The following is a 22,712-nucleotide window of genomic DNA, read 5'->3' as shown; positions in this document are numbered from 1 at the left end:
GGATGCCTGACAGCGCCTCCACAAATGCTTTACAGTTGTCGTTTGCCATATGCATGACAGCCTAGGGAGTCCGCCCAGTTCTCTGGCCCGTGCCCGAGGGCTGGTGCCAACATGTCGCTAGCACCGCAGTCCTCCATCAATCCTGCTGCACACATACTTGACTTCAATCAGTTGCCGCCATGGCTAAACACATGGGAACGGCTAAACACACACCAGCAACCGCTAACCGGAAACACCTCAATCTTGCCAGACTTCGCATACCGTAGGCAAGCCGGCGCACGCCGGTCTATCACACCTACCCCAATGTCGCACACATAACTCCTGTATCAAAACAGCATGCGTGGACAAGCGATCCTTCCACTTTCGTCCACTGCTTCCTCGGATGCGCCTTCACTCGTTAGAGACCCCCTTATTACTGCGGCCGCCCCATGATGTGCTTCGTGCCTAACACCGACATCGCAAAGCCACTCTCTCGCAAGCTTGAAACTGCTAGCACTGCAACTCAGGAGACACAGCAGTATTCAGACAATAAACACGCCAAGACCCTCAGGATGCTCTCTACATCAAGTGACCAGTACTTGTCCAAATAACCCCTCAGGCCTTGCGGGGCGCTTTCATCCATTTCAGCTCGACTCGACTCAGTATCCTTCACTCTTGCAAACCAGGCACTCATCAGGGCAGGCCAGCAAAGCCAAACCCGCCAGCTACACGCTCAGAAAGAAGGGGAACCGTAATACGATGCAACTGATGCAGCTGCGAAATAATGACACCATACGGTGTACGCGGTGGAGGATCAAACAGTGGCCCGCGCTAGGCGCACGCTTTAGAGTGTCAGCTTAGGCACCGGCACCCCAATAGCTCTTTCACGTCCTACCTATGCTTCACACCTTCTAACCATCTGACGTCCTTACGGGTCAAACCTGCGACCTATTCCTGCGCACCTAAATCTTCTGCCGCAACGCGCGCTCCTCATGCAAGCGAGGCCGAAGCAGCGCCGGCTGACTGCAGCTGCAGCTTGGAATCCACCCCCTGCTCCCGGACCTCGTCTACGTCGTCGTCCTCCTGGTCCTGCTCCGCCTCCTCCTCCTCGTGCTCCTGGTCGTCCTCCTCGTCCTGCTCGTCCTGTTCGTCCTGCTCGTCCTGCTCCTCCTCCTCCTCGTCCTCCTGGTCCTGCTCCTCCTGGTCCTGCTCCTCCTTCTCCTCGTCCTGCTCCTCCTCCTGCTCCTGCTTCCTGCCTGACGCCAGGGTCCAGGCCGCCCGGCTGCTGCAGGCGTCCCCCGGCGCAATCTTGGAGCGCAGCGTGAGGCGGTCGCCCACTGAGCCGTCCTGCGATGGGAACAGGGAATACCGCATCAAGCAGTTAGCACGGCTGGTTGAGAGAGCACGGCAGTACTGCGGTACGTGCCAAGTGGCCACAGCACGGTTCTGTCCCAAGTGCCCATGCCGTGCCCTCCCTGGAGCTGGAGTACTACAATCGCGGCACACACACGCCGTGCATCAAAGCCTGCGTGCCCCCGCCCCCACCGCCCGGGCGCCCACCTCGGTGCGGATGAAGCTGAAGCTCATGGTGTCGCCGTCCACGTCGAAGCGGCCGAACCCAAACTCGTTCAGGACCTCCTCGCACCAGTCCTGTGGGTGAAGTGGGAGGCAGCGGGCACGGGGTGGGCCGCAGGGGTGCGGCAGGTTGGGACGGGACAGGGTGGTGTCAGGGAGGCGCGTGACACCGCAGCCCCTGCTTGCAGAGACCCCAGCACCGGCAGTGTTTACATCAGCAGCATTCCATTTGACCCATGTGACCATCTTGAGTATCGCACGCACCTTCTGGTCGTCCTCCACGCTGGACAGCACATGGCCGGCGGTGCCCAACACGATGTGCCGAATGCCCTCGCTGGCGCTACTGCGGCCGGCCACGCCCCCGAGCTGGTCCTCCTCCTCCACGCACTTGTTGCCGGCGGCGCTGCAGCTGCGGTAGTAGGCGTGCACGTGGCCCGACAGCACCAGGTCCACACGGTACCTGCGGGCGGCCGGCACGTGCGTGTTTGTGTGTGTGAGGGGAGGGCAGTTCATTCCACAACCCAAAGCAAGCCAACCGAGTGACCCCAAACCCAAGGGGGGGGTACATTCATAGGCAGGTACAGTAGGGAGGGACACAGGGGGGAGGGACAGAATGGCAGAGTGCGAGCATCCGATAACGCGAGTGCGTGAGGGATTGCACCCCCTACACTGCTGTGCGCGCCCGCCCGTGCCTCTCATACCCCGGGCCGCGCGCACTCACTGCAGCAGCAGGTCCTCGATGGCGGCGCGGATGTGCTCGCCCACAATGCGGTTGTCCTTGTGCGGGTACACCACATACCTGAGGCCGCCAGGGTGGGCACGGGGAAAGGGGGCAGTCAGATCCGAGACCGGGGGCCAGGTAGGCGATGGGGCGAGGGCACGACATGGTCAGAGCAGCACGTCAGCACCGCTCTCACGCCGTACAGCGCTGCGGACCGCAACCACCTCCCTCTCCAAGCCCATTTCTCCTTCCATTCCACGAAAGACCCGCTCTCTCCGCTGCTCCCCGCCCACTCCACGATGCTCACATGGGCCGGTGGATGCCCACCACCACCCAGGGCGTAGCGCAGCGGTCCGCCGCCGCCAGGTCAGCCTCCAGCCAGGCGGCCTGGCTGCTGCTGGACCCCAGGTCGTGCTCGGAAGACAGCATCACAAAGTGAACGGACGCGTAGTCGAACGAGTACCAGAATGGTGGGTTGTGCTCGACGCGACGCCGCCGCGACACGCCGGTGCCGGCACCAACCGCATCGTCCTGTTGCAGCTCCCGGCGGAGCGCGCGGGCCTGTGCGGCCGTGCGCAGGGTGCCTGTGAAGGCGCCGGCGCGCTGACCCAGATCCAGGCCCGGCATGATGAAGCGGTGGGCGGTCATGGAGCCGCACTCGCCGCCCGATTCCGGGCCGTAGTTGCCCCTGTGCGCAGTAGACACGGCCAGCCACGGACAGAACCAGGCCATTCAGCGGGTTGGGGCGGAGCTTCGTGGCACTGCGTTGCGGCCTGGAACTCCCGGACCTGTGCTGCATCCGCCCAAACCAAACACGACATGCTTTTGCCTTCCTTGTGTGTCCTCGCCCCATCATGCATTCATGCCCCCTCCCACCTGCACTCACCAGTCTGGGTCGAAGGGCTCCTCGCCCGAGGGGTCCACGCCGTTGGTGTCGCGGCAGGGGCCGGCCTCGTGGTTGCCTATGCCCACCATGTATGGCCGGCTGGCAGCCAGCGGCTCGATGGCAGCCATGAACGAGTCCCACACCTTGTACTTGCCGTCCGCGTAAGCCAGATCGCCTAGGAGCGGGGCAACAGGCAGGCGGGTGGAGGGGGAGGCGGGATTGTGACTGGGCGTTTGTGCGCGTGCACGGTGCGACGGTTGTTACACGTATGTGCAGACAGGTGGGCAGGGAGTGCAGGCAGGGTGGAGCACCCAGGGCTGGAAGGCGCGTGTGCGCTGTCCAGGACGCAGGCATGGGCACAGCACACACATGCACGCACGCACGCACCTATGTGCACGATCAGGTCGGCTGGGCGGCGGAAGAGCTCCTGACCGATCGCGTCCACCGTTCGTGACGCCCTGCGTCGGCGGCAGCATCCAATACACAATCCAGAGCGTCAGTTCCATGGAAGAAGCCGCGGCAGCTGTTTGCGGCGTACAATGGGAGGAAACTGGCTACTGGAAGCCGGAAACGTGCAAGTCACGCGCCTGCTGCCCCCAACCTGCAGCCGCCACCCACCACCCGCTGCTATCCGGCGCCTACCTCCCCCGGTACCCCTTCCCCCGCCAGCGACCCACATGGGAGCCTTCTTAGACTTGACGTGGCTCTCGCCCATGTCGCCGAAAGCAATGAATGAGAAGCGCGAGTCGGAGCCGCGCGACTTGGGCGACGTGAAGTCGGTGGTGCGGCCGCTGTCGCCGAGCTGGTACCAGTAGGCCGTGTCGGGTAGCTGCGTCGGTTGGGTCGGAGAAGGTAAGGCGGGCTTGGCGTTGGCGAGGCGTGGCGAGGTGGGGTGAGGTGCGCGATGGGAGACTCCAGGTGTGACAGGTCAGGTGGGGGGAGGTAGGGGCGACGAGGCGGAGTGCGAGCGGCCAGGCAGGTGGAGTGGAGCTGGCTGGGCCGGCAGGCCGGGTGCACGCGGAGTTACAACACCAACGCGCCGTGGGCTACCATTTCCGCCGTGTCGCCACCTTGCACACACAGCCGCACGCAACACGCAGCCTCACGCTCACCAGGTCCGTCATGAGCGCTGTGTGCATGATCACACTGAAACGCTTCTTCTTGGCGGGGGAGTCGCACATCAGGCCCTCCTGCGTCGGCCAATCGACAGCAGCAGCAGCGGCGGAAGGATAAGGGTGAGCGTGTTCAAGGCGCGGGGGCGAAGGCACAGGACGCATACGGTACATGTGCACGCCGATGCTCCGGCCCGGCCGGGCACGGCCACCTGTCAAGCATATGGGCAAACATACCGGCGTGCGCATGCCTGGGGCCTTGGTAGGCTGGCTATGCATAACCCGCATGTGCCTCCACATAGGGCGAATAGAAGCCGAACCCAGGGCGCCTACCGAGATTACGTAGCTGCTGCCCTCCGCGCTCAGCAGCGGCTGGCCAGCCTGCAGCCGCCGCCGGCTGTCCTGCGGCGCCTGCTGCTGCTGGGTCAGGTCAGAGCGGCCCCAGGTGACAGTGGAGGGACACCTATTGCAACGGAGGAGGGGTAGGATTGCTGTCTTGGTAAGTGAAGAGGCCGGACGGTAAGACCAACGGGCTGCAGCCTCACGTGGGCAGCGAGGCGGTTGCACTGCACGGCGCATTTGACCCATTCAGAAGCACTAGCTCACCCGAAACCCTTTGTGCGCCATTGAACACGGAGATCGCCGTCGCGCTCGCCCAGCGCCAGGTGGACCTCTAGGGGCTCGCAGTCCGATGCGCGCTGAAGGCGCGCATCGGCAACGGAGTCCTGCTCCACCAGCGACCGTCGGGCTGCAAATGCACAAGCTCCAAGCTGAAGAAGCGCAAGAAGCACAAGAAGCGCACGCGGCGCCATCCTTTTAAGCCCTTGAGCGATTGATTCGTTCAGTGATTCGTTTACTGGGTCTTTCACGTTGGCGCTAATGCTTGATTAGAATGCCTTGCGCGCTCATTGTTTACACATACTAGATCTAGAGTGAAGTCAGGAAACAGCAAAATGAGGCGTTCGCCGGCCTCATTTCGGGTAATATACCTGGCATATTTCAAAAAGGACGACGGAAGCGCCCGCTCACAAGACTGAACGCATATAATATTACATTGGTTCTGATGCAAGAAGTCCTGGCCGCCGCTCCTGAAGGCCGTACACGCATGTGACCGTGGCTGGCGTGTTTTCCCGCCACCGTGTGTCGAGTCCGTGCAGGGGAGCCTGAGGTTTTCGCAGGGTAGTCCACCTGCAGGGGAGCCTTCACATCCCTTTAATTGCACCCGCTCCCCTCCACATTCACATTCACGCACGTCACACACCAATGCATGTCTGAATGCCCGCCTATCGGCTTCAGCGTGACCATGACAAGATGCACACGTGATGGTAGGGCCGTCTCATGATGGGTGATGCAGTGTGGTGCCGTTTCCGGAAAAACACACGGTGGCCAATCACCTCCTTCATCTTCTTCAGGCCGCACTCCTTAATGCTGACCCGGGCGGCCTTCTGGCAGTGCTTGCACAGCACCAAGACCGTGCCGCTCTAGCGTCCTCAGTAACAACGCCGCATGTGGCTGAGCGTAGCGGCTTGCAACTATGGTACGTGGGCGGGGAGATGGCCCCGCGAGCGGGAGAAGAACCCGTGGACGGGAGACGGCCGGCGGGGGTTCATTGCGGGGGTGGGGGACGGGGGGGGGGGGCATGTCATGCAGCGAACCACGCGCGAACCCATCTCCCAATTATCACTGTGCACCAGCTGTAACATACAATCTGTGCTTCACCACTGCAAGCTGTATCACCAGAGTGCCACGCCGCATTCCTAGGTCGGCTAGCTGCGGCCCTGCTGTGCTAGGCAGCACTGCGACCCACAATCAATACTGAAACAATAATACGCATATGATAGCCATTCGCTGCGACTTAATGTAGCTCATCCTGGAAGTCAACTCCGTTGACTAACTCATTTGGTTGGGTCGCAGAGCCAAAGCTCGAGGTTCTGTCCCGAGCTCGCTAGCCAGATAGGTTCACCAAATTACATTGCAAAGCTGCGTTTGAAATGCAACCACCAGCGCCAAGCCACGGAGGGGCCAGGGTAGCATGGGCAGCGGACTTCGCATCGAAGCGACCGGCAGACACGGCCGGCCAGGAGAATATGCCTACAAGCGGGGCTGCTGCTGCTAGTACCAGCGGCAGGCACGGGCCCGAGCGGCCACTGCAGCCGGCTCCCCAGCAAGTTGCCCGGGGCGCACACACTACCACGACCTTCGCCCCTAAGGACTTCCCGCACCCAAGAGTAAGCTCTTTGGCCGGTTCCGAATGCGCCGTGATTGGACATCAACGGATAAGGGGAAGTGAATACGTGCTTTTAGCTGCTGGCTGGCACTGCTGGCTGGCAGTGCGTCTGGAACCACGCGACACTCCATTCACTGCAACACGAGCATGACCGCCTTACGCGTATGCTTGCAGCGGCCACTGGGCGACCCGCCTGTCACGGAGCTCAATCCAACCACCTCCTCGCAAAACATCCGACTCAAGCACCGAGCCAGCACCCTGATTCAAAAATATGCTGGCAGCCGATGGGTAAGTTCCATCGGTTAGGTTCTCTTGCTATGGGCATCCACTGCATCGCGGCGGCTTCGCGGAGGGGCTGGGGCACGGCCCATTAAGTTCTTCGCAGTGGTGTGGCCTTTGCTCTGCGCAGCCGTAATCCTTTGACACGATGCCATGGAACCCATGGCCTTAGCTGCAAGCCACTACCCTACGGCGCTCGCACGTGGCACGTTCGTCGACCCCTTCCTCCATTTGCCTTCTAGACACACGCACACATATAGACACAACGCACACATATACACACACACGCACACACACACGCACACACAGCACACACACGCACACACACACACAAGCACACGGGCTTCGTTTTTTTTAACACACACACAACACACACACACACGCACACGCACACGCACACGCACACGCACACACACGCACACACACGCACGCACACACACACACACACACACACACACACGCACGCACGCACACACACACACACACACACACACACACGCGCGCGCGGCCCGTTGCGCTCTCAAAAAGGTCGCCTCTCCGTTCCCCACAGCGCGAGGCTCAGCGCACCAAGTGGCTCATCGACATCGTGTGTCACATCGACACCGACTACCGGGACTACATCATGGAGCAGGCGGCGGAGATTGTGAGCGTGTGTGTCAGGGACGGGGCTGCGGGTTGGATACCCAAACCACACGAAGAAAGGGGGCAGGACATGCCGTGAAGGCAAACCCTTTTGTGGACAGGAAGTTGTGGTGGCGTGCGGCGTGCGCCAGTGCGTTACAGCGTCGGGTCGTCGACATCGCCTGATTCATTCATTCACATCCGCACCGCACTGACCCGGACAGGCGACGCTTCACCAGCAGCTGGAGCGGACCAACGGACTCCAGGCCACCGCCGCCCACAGCGTGCAGCTGCAGGTGGGGCTGACAGGCGGTGCGAGCCTCCCCTGGTGCGGGCCTGACGCGGTGCGCGGCAGCGGGCACACAACTGTGGTGATCGCAGCGATGCATGCTCAGGCTGAGGCAGCGAGGCGTACTGTATGGAGTGTTGGGGTGTTGGGTCATGCGAGACGCTGCGCGCATCCATGCCCCTGTGTTCGTGCCCGTCCACAGAACACCCAGTTGCGCCAGCGGGTGGATCAGCTGGAGCAGCAGCTGCGGGCGGCGCAGGGCGCGGTGCTGGACATGCAGGTGGGGGCTGGTGGCGTGGCGGTCAGGGGTGTTGGAGCACATGGAGGAGGTGAACCTTTCAACGCGTGGCTGCAAATCATGCTCGAGCGTGGTGCCGTCACTGTAGCTGTGGAAGGTCCCGTCGGGTGCACGGGCCGTTTCACACAACGGCCCCTGCGCACACGGCGGTGTACCCGTGCACAGAACCGTGTGGCTGCCAGCGAGGCGGTGCTGAACGAGGCAGAGGAGGCGGCGCGGTCGGCGGCGGAGGAATGCCTGCAGCTGCAGCAGGTTCGGCGGGGGGCGGTCTGGAAGCTGCGTAAGCGAGCGGGGGGGGGGGGGGGGGCTCTGTGGCATGGGCTGGTGGGGACGGGGTGGTGGAGCCACACCTGGCCGGCGTGGGACTGGAGCGGTTGCCGTCAAAGCTGCGGTGGCTGCTGCTGAGCAACCTCGCACAGTACACATGCCTGGAGCTCCCGGTTGCTGATGCATTTGGACACCTGCCCACTCCACGCCGCGGCTGCAGGCGGTGGCGGTGCTGGCTGAGCACGACGCGGCGGCGCGCAAGCAGCTCGCCAACAGGGCGCACGTCATGCGGGACGCGCTGGTGGCGTCGCGGTGCCGCGTGCGCCAGGCGGCGGAGCAGAGCCGGAAACACCGAGTGGAGGTGGGTAGCAGAGTGGCGGCGGAGGCAGCTGACGGGGTGGCAATGTAGGGCGGCAGGCGCCTGGGGCGGCCAGACAGCGCGCTGGATGAGGGTGCGAGCACACACCGCGGTACACATTTACAACCATAAGCTGAGCTGAGCCCTTCCTACCTGCCTGCCATGCTGCCCCGTCGTGCGCTGTGCTGTCCTGGCCTGCAGGTGGCGGCGGTGCTGACGCTGGCGGCTCAGCGGGCGGAGCAGGACCGCAACGCCCTGGCCGCACAGCTCACCTCCTCCATGGCGGCAGCCAACACACTGCAGGTGGGGCGACGGGCGGGGTGCTCGGCGCGTGCGAGGCAGCGGTTAGCGCATCCCCTCCGCGGGGTCAGATGCTTGCGCAGGCATGCACGATACAGGGGGCACGCCAAGGCGTGACGGAGGGAAAGAGTAGGGGGATGGCTGCAAGTGCGCTGCGCGCTGAGTCCTGCTGACCCGCATACCTCGATCCCTCCACGCCTGTCTTGTGGCCTGCAGCGCGCAGCGGCGCAGCTCGACGTGCAGCAGCTGCAGCTGGAGCTGGGCGCCTACAAGGAGCCGTGGAGGTACATGTTCCGCGGCAAGAGCCCGGTGGGTGGCGTGATGCCGGGTGATGCCGGGTGGGAGGAGGGTTGCAGGGAACCGCCGCTTATTTGCGATCAATAGGCCTTGCTGGACACTATTACGTGCGAAGTACAGATTATCCCCCTGCTCATGAACCGACGCACGAACAGGGGTGTTCCTGGGGGCGGTTGGAAACCTGGGCACAGTACAAGCGTTCTGGTTTCCTTCACAGAGTGGGGCTGCCCGCTTCCCATCCTGGGGGCTGCCCAGCACCCCAGCTAACCCCTGGAGTAGCTAGAATCGGCGAGTACGGGTGTCTGACTTCTCCCACGCTGGTGCCCGAGCGCAGGTGAAGGACCCGGAGGTCTCAAGGCACTTGGGGCTGAAGCCGGGGAGCATGAACGTGGCGATACCCTTCTAGCAGGGGAGGGGATGGCTGCAGGCAGTGGCAGGATGCAAAGCGTGTGTGGTGGTGGTATGATCCATAGGAGGGGCGCGGTACAGTTTCGGCGCTGGTGGAGGCCCCGTCAATTGCGGAGTTATGGATGCGGATGTTACAGAGGGGACAGTCCCAGCTCCCGAAGACGCCGAGCCATCACATGCTATCAGGGCCCAACCCCGACTTTGCTGCAAACCCTCCCGCGGGCAAAGTCCGTGTGACTCCGCGCACAGTGAGTCCTAGCCAAGCCTCAACCCGCCAGAGCCCCACCGCTGTGCCTCAACGCCACAAGCCTAGGCACAGGAGTGCCGGGAAACGTCTAGGCCGCAGGACACACGCACAGCGCACGCACTAACCAGGGCGCAAGCGTCCAGGTACTAGAACGGTCGCCCACACGTGCATCCTGCCCACACACATAGCCACCAACCACGCACAACCTCTCACGGCGAGGGGGGCGGGGAATCAGCGTCATACGGCAAGCGCAAAACCAGGCCGTCACCAACAGCCCGAGATATGAAGGGATGCGCAAACGGCACAGCGTCCCAACCCTTTGGCCTGATACCCAAAGTCACAAACGTCTGGAGACGACCCCAGAAGTCAGCTACGACGGCAAGTCCAATGCTCAGCACCCGGGCCGACGGCAGCTTCGCTCGCGCCGCCAACCCGGCCATAACCACACGCTGCCGACCAAAGTCCAGGGCAGACATAGCAGCGAGACACACCACATCCCACACAGGTGGCGCAAGCCCCGCAGGCGGGCGCACTAACCACAACTCCTCACGAGAGAAGGCACTTAGAGCCTCCTCCGGCAGGAAACCCATAGCCATCCCCATACTTTCCCGCAGTGACAGCGCAACAGTGCAGTCCCAAAACCAATGACGCCGGTCCCCATCCTGCATGTCCACCCCACACGCCCAACACGGGTCAACAGTAACGCCTCGCGCCCGCTCGCTAGCATGCCGTGGAAACGCCCAGCAAGCGTTGGCGGCCACACGCCACAGTGCTTCCTTATGATGATTCTCCCATTTCAGCGACCACAAGCGGGCCAAGGTGCACACGAAGGCCCCCGCCGCCAGGGCAGCCCCCACCCCCGACACACCCGCATCGCACACATACTGCAAATGCTTAGCCTTCAGGGCGGCTAACTGTGGAGCCATTTGTAGCACGGTCCCCGCCTTCACCGTGTAGGCAGTGAGCAGGATGGGCGGCCCCCCGCACTGCAACCATCCAAGTCCCCGCACCACCCGTTGCACCGACTCCGCCGTAGCACTCACGACGTCGGCCACCGGGAGCGGCAGCGCGGCGGCAGGCCCCCGAGCCAGCTGGGCCCCACGCGCGGCGGCAGCCCAGCCAGCGGGAAGAAGGGCCACCGCCGCCGCAAACCGGTCGGCCGCCTCTTGAGGCGACGCCGGCCCCGGCAGGGGCGACGGCAGGCGTGCCCGCGTGCTCCAGTGCAGCACCCGCCTCCACACAGCAGTCACATACATATCCGCACACGCTTCACCAGACCGGGAGCCCTCCGCCCAAGGGCTTGTCAATGCCTGCCGCAGTTCGTTCAGGCCGTCATGCGCTGCAACCAGCTGGCCCACACACGCCAGTCCCGGCAGAGCGAACAAATCCGCGAAAGCCAATTCCCACGTGCGGCCGTCCACACACAGCGCCGGGTTAGCCCACAATGGCACATGACTCACCCACGCGCCCGGCTCGGGCGGCGCCACAAGAGTCACCGCGGGCAATGCAGTCATGGCTTTCAGCAGGCGCGCAAACGGCTTGCCCGCCGGGGTGAGCGGCTTATTCAGCACACGGTCCGCGGCCCCCCGCACCAAGAAACGCAGGGGCGTGGCCGCCGGGTGCACCTGGCGCAGCCACGCCGCCGCGACCCGGGTCCACGGGGGCACGTACGGCAGCAGACCACACACACCCAACACACACCGGACCGCGAGACCGGCTTGCCGCGCTTTCACATGCAGCACCAGCGGCAACAGGCCCGCCCCCCCCACCGCCGGAGGCAGTTGCATAAGGTCAATGGAGAGGCCAACCGGGCGTGCATGTGGGCTGGCATCAAACTGGGCCGGCGACAGTCGCCGATCCACCACCGCCGCCACCCTGGCTAGCAGCCGGTCCACAACGTACAGTTGGGGAAGACCCGCAAATTCCAAATGATACAGGACCTTGCCCAAAGCATAAGCCGACGCCGCGGCCGCCCGACCAAACATGGACACGGGCATGCGCGCGATTTTGCTCAGCACCCCCATCACGGCCTCAAACGTAACTGGTGGGGAGCATGCGCCCCAATCCCCGTAATGCACCCCTAGTGACTTGGCCGCCGGCACCACACGCCAGCCAGGGGGCAGGGGCGGGCCAGCCATGCCGGCCGGCAGGGCGCCAGCACCGCCGACCGTCCCCATCACCATCAGTTCAACTTTAGTCATATTTAACCGTTGTCCAGACGCCCGCCGAAACACATCCATGTCCGCCAGGAACCCCGGCACCGCCTGAAACCCCTCCAGAAACGGCGTGCAATCATCCGCACCGGCGGCCGGCGGCGAGGCCGGCTCCACGCCCGCCGCAGCGGTGACCTCGACGGCGGCCATCGTGCCACTCACGCCTGCTGTCGCGACCACCGCCGCGGCCGCCCCGGCCTCGGCCGCCGCCGGGGTGCCCGTGGCCCCGGCCGCTGCTGCCGCCGCCGCCGCGGCTGTTGCGGCGGCTCGCACCGCCGCCGCCGTCGCCAAGGCCTGTTTGGCCGCCTTGCTCTCCCGGATGGCCAGCGCCAGCGCCGCCTCGCCCGCCGCGGCCGCCGCCTGCGCCTGCTCCCGGCTCCGCTTGGGGGCCGCACGCCGGGCCGCAGCTGCCGCAGCGTCCAGCGCAGTCGGCGTCCGGTCCGGCATCACCTCATCGTCGTCAGGCATCGCCTCCATCGCGTCCTGGTCCACCAGCATGCGGAAGGGGTTGGGGTCAACCACCACCGCCGGCACCACGGCCGCGTTCGCGATCACCGCGGCGAAGACCGCCTGCACCAGCGACCGGACCACCATCGCGTCCGCCTCTTCAGCCGCGGACACCACGCGGCCGCGGACCTTCTGCTGCCACGGGCGGGCGTCGCGGCCGCGGCCGCTGCCGGTGCCGTTGCCTCGGCCGTCGAGCCCAAGGCCCGCCGCGGCACCACGGCCGCCACCGTCGCCCACGCCCACGCCCACAGCCTCTGCGGCAGCAGCCGCCGCCGCCTTCAGCACCCCCACAGCGGCGGCATCCGCGCCCGCGGCAACCGCCGCGGCGACCGCCGCAGCCGCGGCCTCCGCCGCCGCGGTCGCCCTCACGGTCGCAGCCGCAGCCGCGGCCGCAGCCGCGGCCGCCGTGGCCGCCGCGTCCGGAGCCGCCGTGGCCGCCGCTCGGGCGGCAGCCGGGGCAGGCGGCGGGCGGCGCACCCGGCGCACCTGGGCCCCCCGGGCCGCCTGCGCGAGGTACCGATCGATGTCCTCCCGCTGGAAGATCACCGGACGCCCCCACCTGCCCAGTCCCACCGCGAAAGCGTCGTCGGCCGATGGCAGGCGCGCGGTGTCGCCCACCTTCACCAGCACTTGCCCACTCTGCAGCACGGGCTGCGAGAACTGGTATGAGAACACGTCCCGCTTAATCTCCTCTACTGGGGTACTCAAGAGGTGCTGCACGAGGTCCCGCTGTAGTCCCTCGGGCAGTCCGTGGGGCAGGCCGCTCACGCGCAGCCACCGCTTGCCCTTGGGGGGCCCCGCCTCCGAGTACTGCGCCTCAGCCTCCCAGCGAAGGCTGGGGATATCACCGGCGGCGGGAGCCACCACGCCGCCGCCCTCGTCCAACAGCTCCGACAGCTTAGGCTCCAGCTCGCACGGGAAGGTGGCATCGAACTGGATGCACACCACCGCCGCTGCGGCACCGCCCCCGCCACCGCGGCTAGTCACCGGGATGCCGAGGCGTTGCGCCGGCCCATCCACGCCGGCCGCCGCCGCCGCCAGCAGCAACGGCTCCCACAGCAGACTAATGAGGCCATCCACCACCGCCTGCCGATTCTCTAGGAAGAAGGCGAGCGACTTGTCGCCCGAGTAAATTGCCCGAAATTTTGTCACGACCCAGGCACCGGCGTGCGCCTCGAGGTGCTGTAACACAGGTCGAGGCGTAGGTACTCTCAAGGCCTCAACCAACGGGCCTTTGCGGCGTTTCACGTTCATGTTACAAGTCGGTCTGAACCAAAGTCGGAGCCAAAGTCTGAACCAAAGTCTGAACCAAAGTCTGAACCAACGTCTACGGTGGCATGCTTCAGGCAGGGAACTTGGAAAATGACTGAAAGACAGCAGCAGGCAAAAGATGTTGCCACGTGTTGCGACACGAACCTGACGACCGAGAGCGCCCCGCCAAGGCACGTGATGGGGCGGGGCGGAGGGGTGTGCGGGGGCAAGCAGGCTTGGGCGTGCCGGCTGCGGCGGTGGGGAATGGCCGCATGGGCCGCTTCCGTTCATGCAAAGAAATGCAAAGATGCATGAATATCTAAACTAAGGTATAAGCAACACGGAAATACAAAGCCCTGGCGACTTCTGCATTTTGCGCGGGAATCGACCTTGCCGATCGTTTGTAGCCTGTTCGACACGCGCGCGCAGCCATAAAACAATCACTTGGTTTGGCCAATACTTATATGCATCCTATTGAACCAACCCTTAACACGTAGCCCAGGGCTTTTTGCTTTTGTAGTTCGCACTGTCGCTAGTATACAGCCCCTGCCATCATGATATCCATACCACCAACACTAGACCAGGTGGTGGCTTTGCAGAAGTCGATGCTGGAAGCCGTCCAAGTGGGCGCAGAAGCGACCAAAAATGCGCTGCCAGCGGACGTGTTCGTGGGTCTTCTCCGCACGTGTGAGGCACTTCTACGCCAAGAGCCAACTCTGGTAGAGTTAGAGCAGCTGGACGCGTCGACGCAAGTGATGGTTTTCGGCGACACGCATGGGCATTTCCCAGATGTCGCGTACATGTAAGCCGATGGGCTACGTTGGTGCCAAATAACTACATTTCGACAATTCTGCGTCACGGGGGCTTAAGTACCATCTCGTTAAACCAGACCTCAGCTACCACCCTTGGCACCGACACGTGCCTGTGCCGGTGCCGGCTGACAAAAACGGCGAGCCGCGCATAGTAAAGACTGGGGGTTGTAGACACCAGCCCATATTAAACCGAACCCAATGTGATAGAGCGAGGAGGGGGTTACGGGGCCGCCGCCTGCGGCTGCGGCCTTCCTCCTAAAGCCACACGCAGTCAGGAAGGGGGCTCTGGATGCGGCGCGCTCCTGCCGCCTGCCTCATCCCTGCACCCCCTACCTCGACCACGACCCTTCCTCCCCGCCATCAACCTTGCCGCCTCACCCTCGGTCCCCTCCTTATCATCATTCCCTGTCCCCATCTCGCACGCAGTGTGGACCAACTGGGTCTGCCGGGTCCGGCCCGTGTGTTTGTGTTCAACGGCGACTACGTGGACCGGGGCAGCTGGGGCGTGGAGCTGGTGGCGCTGCTGGTGAGGGCGGGGCGGAGGGGAAGGGAAGGGGCGAGGAAGGGAAGGAAGGAAAGGAAGGAAGGGAAGGAAGGCAAGGAAGGGACGGGAGGCAAGGAAGGGACAGAAGGGGAGGAACTCAAGGAAGGAAGGGAAGGAAGGGGGCGGGGGGAGCGGTACGGGGGACCGGGGGGCGGGGCGGGGCTGCAGTGGGCGGGGTAGGCCGGGGCTAGGGCACCTGAGCCCCATGAGGGTGCGCCAGGGAGCTGCGCCTGGGGAGGTGCGCCTGGGGAGGTGCGCCCTGTGGTGAGGCAGGTGACGGCACTGGCCTGGCTGCGCGGCAGCGTGCTGCACAGGCCCACACACAGCCGCCGTCGTAGGCCGGGGCCGTTCACCCCCGGGCGCGTCGGCCCCGCCCCTGTCGCCTCTGCCTGTGCTCCGCTAGTTGGGCTTGGTTTGGTTTAGTTTGGGCTGGTATCTACAAGGCCACCCTCCCATGTGCGCCTGGACATGCCGCCGCGCAGGTGGGTCTGAAGCTGGCGGCGCCCAAGCACGTGTACCTGCTGCGCGGCAACCATGAGAGCAGCACGTGCACGCGCTACTACGGCTACAGCTCGGAGATCAAGGCCAAGTACGGCAAGCAGGCGCGGGTGAGGAGTGAGAAGGAGTGAGGACTGGGGGGTTGCATCGGGAGGTACTTCGGACTTGTGGCGCGGTGGCGTGCTGCTGAGTGCGTGCAGTGTGCAAGGGCAGCGTAAGGGAGAAATCGGGGAGGGAAGCTGTCAACTTGCCACTCCGAGCCCGCTTGCTCCTTCCGTGAAATATCTCTGCAACCCCATCTGCACTATCTTCTCCACGTGTTGCCCTCCCGGTGCTGGTCACCTGCCCCTGCTGTCTGCCTCGCTACACTTCTGTGTACCATCTTTGCAACCCCCTCCTGCCTCTCCTCCTCCGCCCCCACTCTCAGGAGGTGTACGCGGCCAGTAAGAAGCTGTTCAGTGTGTTGCCGCTGGCCGCACTCATAGCCGCCAACACACTGATCATGCACGGAGGTGGGGGCCGCGCAGAGGGCGGGGCGGGCTGGCGGGGTGGAGCAGGGCAGGGGCGGGGCGGGGCGTGACGGGGCGTGACAAGGCAGGGCAGGGGCGGGGGTGGGGATGGGCTGGCGGCGGGGCAGGAGCGGGGCGGGGCAGGGGCGGGGCGGGGGAAACAAAGGGCCGGGCGGGGCGTTTATTCGGGCCTGCCGGACTTCGGGTTGTGGGCCATACCGTTCCCTCTTAGGACCCAAGCGTCTCACCACCCATGCATGGCACGCCACACCGCGCCGCGCCGCACCACTCACACCTCCCCACCCTCCTCTCCCCTCTCCCCTCTGCCAGGTCTGTTCCGCCGGCCGCCCGAGCCCAAGCGCGGCGCCAAGCGGCGCAAGGCCAACCACCCCACCCGCGCCGGCGGGGCGCTGCCGGGCGGCGGCCCGCCCCTGGGCTGCCTAGCCGACCTGAGGCGGGCAGGCAAGGGCGGCATGGACCCCGACGGTGCGTTCTGGGGTGGCGGGTAGCCGTTCCTGTGGAGAAGGGAGGGGCGGCGGCGTGGTGGCGGGGAGGTTGCGGAGGTGGCAGGGGCGGAGGCAGTTGACATGGCACTGTGGCACCATTGCTGCTCCCAGCCTACACGTATGTGTATGTGTGTGTCGGTACGCGCGCACACGCACGTGGTGACATGGTGCACAAGAAACACACACAGCCAACGCCTCAACACACACACACACACACACACACACACATACACACACATACACACACATGCTTGGAGGGCGCGCGCCTGGTTTCGTCATCCTAACACACACACCCGCACGCACTCGCGCGCACCCACGCGCGCAGGCTGCGGCTCCTCGCTGCTGGCCACGGACGTGCTGTGGAGCGACCCCGTGGCAGAGCCGGGGCTGCGCGAGAACGAGGCGCGCGGCGTGGGGCTCATCTTCGGGCCGGACGTGACGGAGGTGCGGGGCTGCGCGTACGGGCAGGCTGCGCAGGGTAGGGGATGGGAGAGGAGGTTGTAGGTACCAGCCCGAAGCAAACCGAACCCAATGCAGAAGAGCGAGGAGGAGATCACGGCCTGTGCAGGAGGGAGGAAAGGGGCAATCGGTGTCGGCCCCGCAGTCAACCCGTTACTGTGTGTTGACCGCGTCCTCCCATGCGTTTGTGTGCACATATGTGCGCGTGTGTATATGTATGTGCGTATGTGTGCATGTGTTTGATGCGCGCAGGCGTTCCTGGCCGCCAACGGGCTGAAGCTGATCATCCGCTCGCACGAGGGCCCGGACGCGCGCGACAAGCGAGACGATCTGCCTCAGGTGCTGCGCGGCTACAGCTACGACCACAACACGCCAGGTGGGCCGTGCGTGTGTGTGTGTGTGTGTGTGTGTGCGTATTTCAGAAACTCACCATGGGAGAGAGAGGGTTGACACCGTGTGAATGCGCGTGCGTCGGTGTGTGTGCGCGTGTGCGCGGCAGCGCAGGGGCGTGTGGGTGGGTGTGCGGGCGCTGTTGCAAGGTGTGCTGGCGGTCGTGGACCTGCCGTGTAAGCGCTGCTCGACCTGCCTTGCGTGTCTGCTGTGCCACCACCTACACACAACCAACAATCAACGGTCAACAACCAACGGTCAACCACCACCTCCGGCACCATATCTGTAACCTCTCGCCTCGCAGCTGGGCGGCTGGTGACGGTGTTCTCGGCGCCGGACTACCCGCAGTTCCAGGCGGAGGTGGACGACAGTGATGAGGACGAGGACGAGGAGGGGGAGGGGGAGGAGGGCAAGGAGGGCAAGGAGAAGGAAGCGGCGGAGGGGGTAGCGGCTGCGGCCGTGAAACCGGAGGCGGCGCCGGCAGCAGCGGCGCCGGCGGGGACGGCGCCTGCAGGCGGAGACGCAGGGGCAGCAGCGGCGGCAGCAGCAGGTGCTGCGGGAGCGGCTGCGGACACGTCAGCGGCAGCAGCTGCGGCTGAGCCAGCATCGGGCGGCCGCTACAACAACCTGGCTGCGGTGGCGGTGTTGAGCGCGCCGGACTGGGCGCAGCCGGAGATGCGCACCTTCGAGGCGGTGCGGCCGCGGCCCAAGGTGTGAGAGGCCAGGAAGAGGGCGGGAGGGGTTTGGCATGGACGGAATTGCGACAGGGGAGCGGGGCGCGCGTGGGACGTGCTGCCCAGTTGCTGTCGGCAGCCTCTATCTTGCCTGCGTGCGTGCCCGTGTCTTGTCATGCGGTACGGTGCCATACAGCCCATACTGCATGATACCCCACCAACAGACATGTGAACAACCATGGAATGCAACCCAACACAAACACGGCGTTTCCCTTGTGCTTTCCCCAACACAACGCAACACGCCACGTCGCAGGCGGACCCCTACTACGACTTCGCCGTGTACTGCGACAGCGACGCGGAGGCGCCCGAGGGAGACGCCGGCAGCGAGGCCGGCAGTGAGGCGGCCAGCCACGTCAGCACCGCGGACGGCATGGACGTCGACGTGGAGGGAGACGAGGCGGAGGGGCCGCCGCCGGCGGTGGAGGAGCAGGAGGTGGCGGCGGCGGCGGGGCTGGGGCCGGCGGCGGCGGGCGGCGGTGGGCCAGCACCTGGCGGGCCCGGGTGTGTGAGCCCGGTGCCGGCGGCCGGTGCCGCTGTGCCTGGGCAGGCAGGCGGCGCGGGGGCGGGTGCGGGCGTGGCAAGTCCGGAGTACGTGGCGGGGACGCTGAGTGCGGCGGCGGCATCGTCCGCGGCGGCGGCGGCGGCGGCCGCGGCGGCGGCGGCGGCTGCGCTAGAGGCGGTGGCGGCGCCCGACATGGCTGCGGCGGCGGGTCATGGCTGCGGTCCGGCGGCGGCAAGTGGCGAGGCGGATCCTGAGCGGAGCGGCAGCGGCGGCAGCGGCGGCGGCGGCTGCAGCAGCAACAGTGCGGAGGTGGCGTCAGTGCCAGTGGCGCCGCCGCACCCGCACCAGCAGCAGCACGGCGGCTGCGGCGGGTTGCAGGACGGCGGTGTGACGGAACCGGTCGAGATGCAAATGGGCACAGTGCCGGCGGCGGCAGCGCCGGCTGGCTTGTAGTGTCTGCAATACTGGCGTGTGGGGGACAGGGGGGGCATGCCGCATGTGTTGATGGTCGGGGCAGTCCAGTCATGTGCCGCCAAGGTACCGTACAGGGGCGGCTATACATTGGCCTAGCAATTGGGGTGGGCGAGGCAGCCCCGGTGTAGCAGGACGATGACTCGGAGAGCATTGTGTTTACATGGGCCGATGGGCGAAAGGCGTCGATGTGTGCGGCGATGTGTGCGCAATCATGCATGGGGGCGGGGCAACAGGGCTCGAGGCGTTTTACTGCCGTAAACTGCTGTACAGACAATCTCTCCCATTCAAGTCTGACGGCTTGCGCGTTAACGCCTACCAAGGTGTATCATCTGCAGTGTAAGCCCCGAAGCTGCCGGGCGCCCGTTGTAAGAGGGCTAGCGCTGAGGCATTAACCTGTCTAGCTCCTCACATCACGGACCTAGGCCGGACGGGTGGGGAGGACAGGTCAAGTGCCCTGTCCTCCAGACTCTGCGCACGCGCGCTCTCAATCACTCGCTATCGCTTCAGGCACTGCCATCAGTCAGCGCACTGGTGACGGAGGGGACAGCGGCAAGTTTGTTGACAAGCGGGCCTCAGGTCTACCTGGGTCTACCCCCCGGGGGCGAGTCGCCTAACCTGCTTCACTGCGGCATACAAGCCTCGCGTGTGACATATGCATTGTTTGCCCCCGATCCCCGTCCTGGCCAACTTCCATCAGCTCACGAGGTCACGTGTGGCCACACCATTCCCTTCATCCTAGCTCACGAACACTACGACGTCCGCTGTTCAGAGATCGCGGTGTGCGAAACGTGAGAGAGCACTCCAGCCCATGATACTATGCGCTTGGGAACATACATACACGCAGACACGCCCTGCTCACTCCTGTGCGCTCATCTGACACACACACGGCACCCACTCGTACGGCAAAGCATGTCACAGCAAACGCGATCACTGCGCCCCGGCCTAATGCATAGCGGCGGTGGTTCAATATGTCCATTCCACCCGCTCGCGACACCGCACCGATCACATGTTCTCTGCTTGCAGGGACCCCCACACCGCTGCCTCGGCCCAGAGCCCTAGCCCCACTCCTGCACCCCCGCCCGCGGCGGCCGCGCTGCCCCTCTCCCTCCGCAGCCCCCCCCCTGCCTCACAGCGAGGGCAGCACCTTGTGCTCGGCCACCGCCTTGAGCTCGGCGGCGCTGGTGGCGCACAGCGCCGCCACGTCGGGGGCGTTGCGCGTGAAGGACACCATCACCGCAATGTGCAGCACCAGCAGGTAGCCTGGGAGGGAGCCATGGAGGCAGGTAAGCAGGCAGTTAGGTGGGTGGGTAGGTGGGTGGGTAGGCAGGTAGGAGGTGTTGTGGAGGGAGGCAGGTAGGCAGGCAGGCAGGTGTTGTGTAGGCAGGAGGCGGCCGTCAGGCGGCAGGCGACATGAGGCGGCAGGCAGGCGGCAGCGTGGGCGGACTGCAGGGCAAGGCACATGCGCGTGGCTGTGGCGGTGGGCGGTGGGAGGGTGGGCGTTTGACTCGAGAGCCGCGGGCGGCCGGCGGTTGCTCACCAATAATGAGCCACACGCGCAGTGAGATGTGGCCCGCCACGTTGCTCTTGGCGCCGCCAGCGCCGGCCTTGTCGGCTGCGGGTCGCGGGCGCGGCCGGGGTGCGGTGGGCGTGGGCGTCTCCACGTCCTCGCTCTTCCAGCGCAGCCGGTCGTCCTTCCACATCTCCAGGCCCAGACCTGTGCGCAGCCGCCGAGCAGGGCGCGCATAACGGGGGCTTGTGAGCATCTTGGGCGGCATGAGCAGGGCGTGAGCAGCGGTGGGGCATGGGTGACGAGGACCGCGGCCAGCAGCGCGCACACAGCAGTGACAAGACCCTGCACAGTCTGTACCAACCACGACGCATTGCCCATCGCCTCCGCACTGCCCGCCACAATCCCCGTCCTCCGTCTCCCCTCCACTGGCCACTCATCCCACCCTCCACCACCCGCCCCTTCCCTCCCATCCCTCCCTTCTCTCCCTTCCCTCGCTTCGCCCCTCCCCTCCCCGCCTCTCACCCGCCAGCACGTCCTCCTTTGTGGGCAGCTGGAACAGCGACAGCCCCGCCAGCGCCCCCTTGCCGCCGCCCGCGCCCAGGCTGGTGCGCAGCTGCCCCAGCTCCGCCTCCAGCTCCTCCACCCGCTTCATGGCGGACGACACCTCGGACGCCGCCCGCTCAGCAGCCTCGCGCTCTGCAGGAGGGGGTGTGTGTGTGCGGGCGCGGTGGCATAGGTAGGACGTGCACGTGTGGTGCACTGGTGCGGGCGTGGCGGCAGAAGTGGAGCCGGGTGCACAGGCGCCGGGTGCCGGGCTGCACCCGGCGGGTGCAGACGCGGGATGGCACGGATATTTTGCAACATTCATTGCAAACAACCAGGACCAGGCCGCGCTTAGTCGCGCTGCAGGGGCACTCACGCGCCGCGGTGACGCCCTCCAGCTGCTTCTCCGCGCCCGCCAGCGCCGACGACGCCGCCTCCGCCCGCTCCGCCTGCCGCCGCACCTCCCGCTCCAGGTCCGCGGTGGCGGCCGCCGCCGCCGCCCGCTCCCGCTCCAGGTCGGACCGGAGCGAGGCCAGGCTCGTGTCCAGCGCCCGCACACGCGCGTCCGACTGCGTCAGCAGGCAGGCACATGGCGCACATGCGGTTGCGTGGGGAGTTCCGAACGTGTAATATTCGTGTTTGCAAAGGCGGCAATCAGCAACGGCACAGGTGCGCATGCGTGGACACTCCCGGCTCATTGGCCTAGTCCTGAGCTGCAGCTCTCTGCTCAACCCGGCCAATACATATCCCAGTAAATCGCAGCACCACGCACCACGCACTGTATCCCGCCAATCCACTGTATCCTGCATAAAAGCCACTCCAGCTAACCTCCCTCCCTCCCTCCCCGCCTCACCTCCTGCTTGTCGAACTTGACTTGCTCCAGCTCCGCCTGCAGCTGCTGCCGCGCCGCCTCCGCCGCCTGCGCGCCCGCCACCGCCTCCGCCTCGCGCGCCACTGCCCGCTCCGCCCGCGCCTCCGCCTCCACCGCCAGGTGTCCGGCGTTGGCGGCGTCCCGCGTGCGCGCCTCCGCCTCCGCCGCGGCCTCGTCCGCCGCCGCCAGGGCACGCCGCATCTCCTCGCGAGCCTCCTCCAGGCTCCGGTGCGCCGCGCGCAGCTGAGCCTACGGCGGCAGACGCGAGGCAGCACCGTGCAATAGTCACAACACCACCACTGCAGCTGACCGCCACTGCAGCTGACCGCCACTGCACCTGACCGCATTGCGGCAGCACCTCCTCCACTGTTAGCCCTGCTGCGCCCCGCCTGCTCACTACTGCCGTGGGCATGCACTGGGCTTCCCACGCATCCTCCCCTCCCCTCCCCTCCCCTCCCCTCCCCTCCCCTCCCCTCCCCTCCCCTCCCCTCCCCTCCCCTCCCCTCCCCTCCCCTCCCCTCCCCT

At 65.6% G+C, this 22,712-nt stretch overlaps 5 protein-coding genes across 5 annotated transcripts in view; 2 read left to right on the top strand and 3 right to left on the bottom strand.

Moving 5' to 3' along the window:
* Positions 1-17: 17 nt before the first annotated feature.
* CHLRE_12g500200v5 (uncharacterized protein) lies at positions 18-5,306 on the bottom strand. Its single transcript, XM_043068071.1, has 11 exons — positions 4,880-5,306; positions 4,607-4,736; positions 4,274-4,351; positions 3,839-3,990; positions 3,549-3,619; positions 3,162-3,336; positions 2,583-2,963; positions 2,276-2,353; positions 1,819-2,014; positions 1,540-1,629; positions 18-1,326 (listed from the first exon to the last, which is right to left on the bottom strand). Exons 1-11 carry the CDS (start codon positions 5,083-5,085, stop codon positions 970-972), a joined length of 1,914 nt encoding a protein of 637 aa, XP_042918295.1. The 5' UTR covers positions 5,086-5,306; the 3' UTR covers positions 18-969.
* Positions 5,307-5,986: 680 nt separating this feature from the next.
* CHLRE_12g500250v5 (uncharacterized protein) lies at positions 5,987-9,742 on the top strand. The gene is made up of 10 exons (XM_043068072.1): positions 5,987-6,501; positions 6,675-6,788; positions 7,330-7,422; positions 7,625-7,696; positions 7,892-7,969; positions 8,153-8,239; positions 8,475-8,615; positions 8,814-8,915; positions 9,129-9,221; positions 9,544-9,742. The coding sequence occupies exons 1-10, from the start codon at positions 6,265-6,267 to the stop codon at positions 9,613-9,615; spliced, it is 1,089 nt and encodes a 362-aa protein (XP_042918294.1). The 5' UTR covers positions 5,987-6,264; the 3' UTR covers positions 9,616-9,742.
* A 2-nt stretch (positions 9,743-9,744) lies between these two features.
* On the bottom strand, positions 9,745-13,906 carry CHLRE_12g500300v5 (uncharacterized protein). The gene is made up of 2 exons (XM_043068073.1): positions 12,167-13,906; positions 9,745-10,808 (listed from the first exon to the last, which is right to left on the bottom strand). Exons 1-2 carry the CDS (start codon positions 13,836-13,838, stop codon positions 10,759-10,761), a joined length of 1,722 nt encoding a protein of 573 aa, XP_042918293.1. The 5' UTR covers positions 13,839-13,906; the 3' UTR covers positions 9,745-10,758.
* A 260-nt stretch (positions 13,907-14,166) lies between these two features.
* CHLRE_12g500350v5 (uncharacterized protein) lies at positions 14,167-19,732 on the top strand. The gene is made up of 9 exons (XM_043068074.1): positions 14,167-14,637; positions 15,074-15,173; positions 15,674-15,799; positions 16,117-16,201; positions 16,529-16,684; positions 17,030-17,148; positions 17,416-17,539; positions 17,858-18,264; positions 18,541-19,732. Exons 1-9 carry the CDS (start codon positions 14,441-14,443, stop codon positions 19,240-19,242), a joined length of 2,016 nt encoding a protein of 671 aa, XP_042918292.1. The 5' UTR covers positions 14,167-14,440; the 3' UTR covers positions 19,243-19,732.
* Positions 19,733-19,804: 72 nt separating this feature from the next.
* CHLRE_12g500400v5 (uncharacterized protein) overlaps positions 19,805-22,712 on the bottom strand; it is a 6,376-nt gene continuing 3,468 nt past the window's right edge. Inside the window, exons 10-14 of the mRNA XM_043068075.1 lie at positions 22,170-22,436; positions 21,693-21,885; positions 21,296-21,469; positions 20,801-20,977; positions 19,805-20,523 (exon numbers count right to left, since the gene is read on the bottom strand). Coding sequence (XP_042918291.1) covers positions 20,390-20,523; positions 20,801-20,977; positions 21,296-21,469; positions 21,693-21,885; positions 22,170-22,436 — 945 coding nt within the window. The 3' untranslated portion in view covers positions 19,805-20,389. The remainder of the gene's footprint in view (positions 20,524-20,800; positions 20,978-21,295; positions 21,470-21,692; positions 21,886-22,169; positions 22,437-22,712) is intronic.

The sequence above is a fragment of the Chlamydomonas reinhardtii genome, chromosome 12 (genome assembly GCF_000002595.2).
Source record: "Chlamydomonas reinhardtii strain CC-503 cw92 mt+ chromosome 12, whole genome shotgun sequence".
Taxonomy (NCBI): domain Eukaryota; kingdom Viridiplantae; phylum Chlorophyta; class Chlorophyceae; order Chlamydomonadales; family Chlamydomonadaceae; genus Chlamydomonas; species Chlamydomonas reinhardtii.
This window is presented reverse-complemented; position numbering and strand designations above follow the sequence as displayed.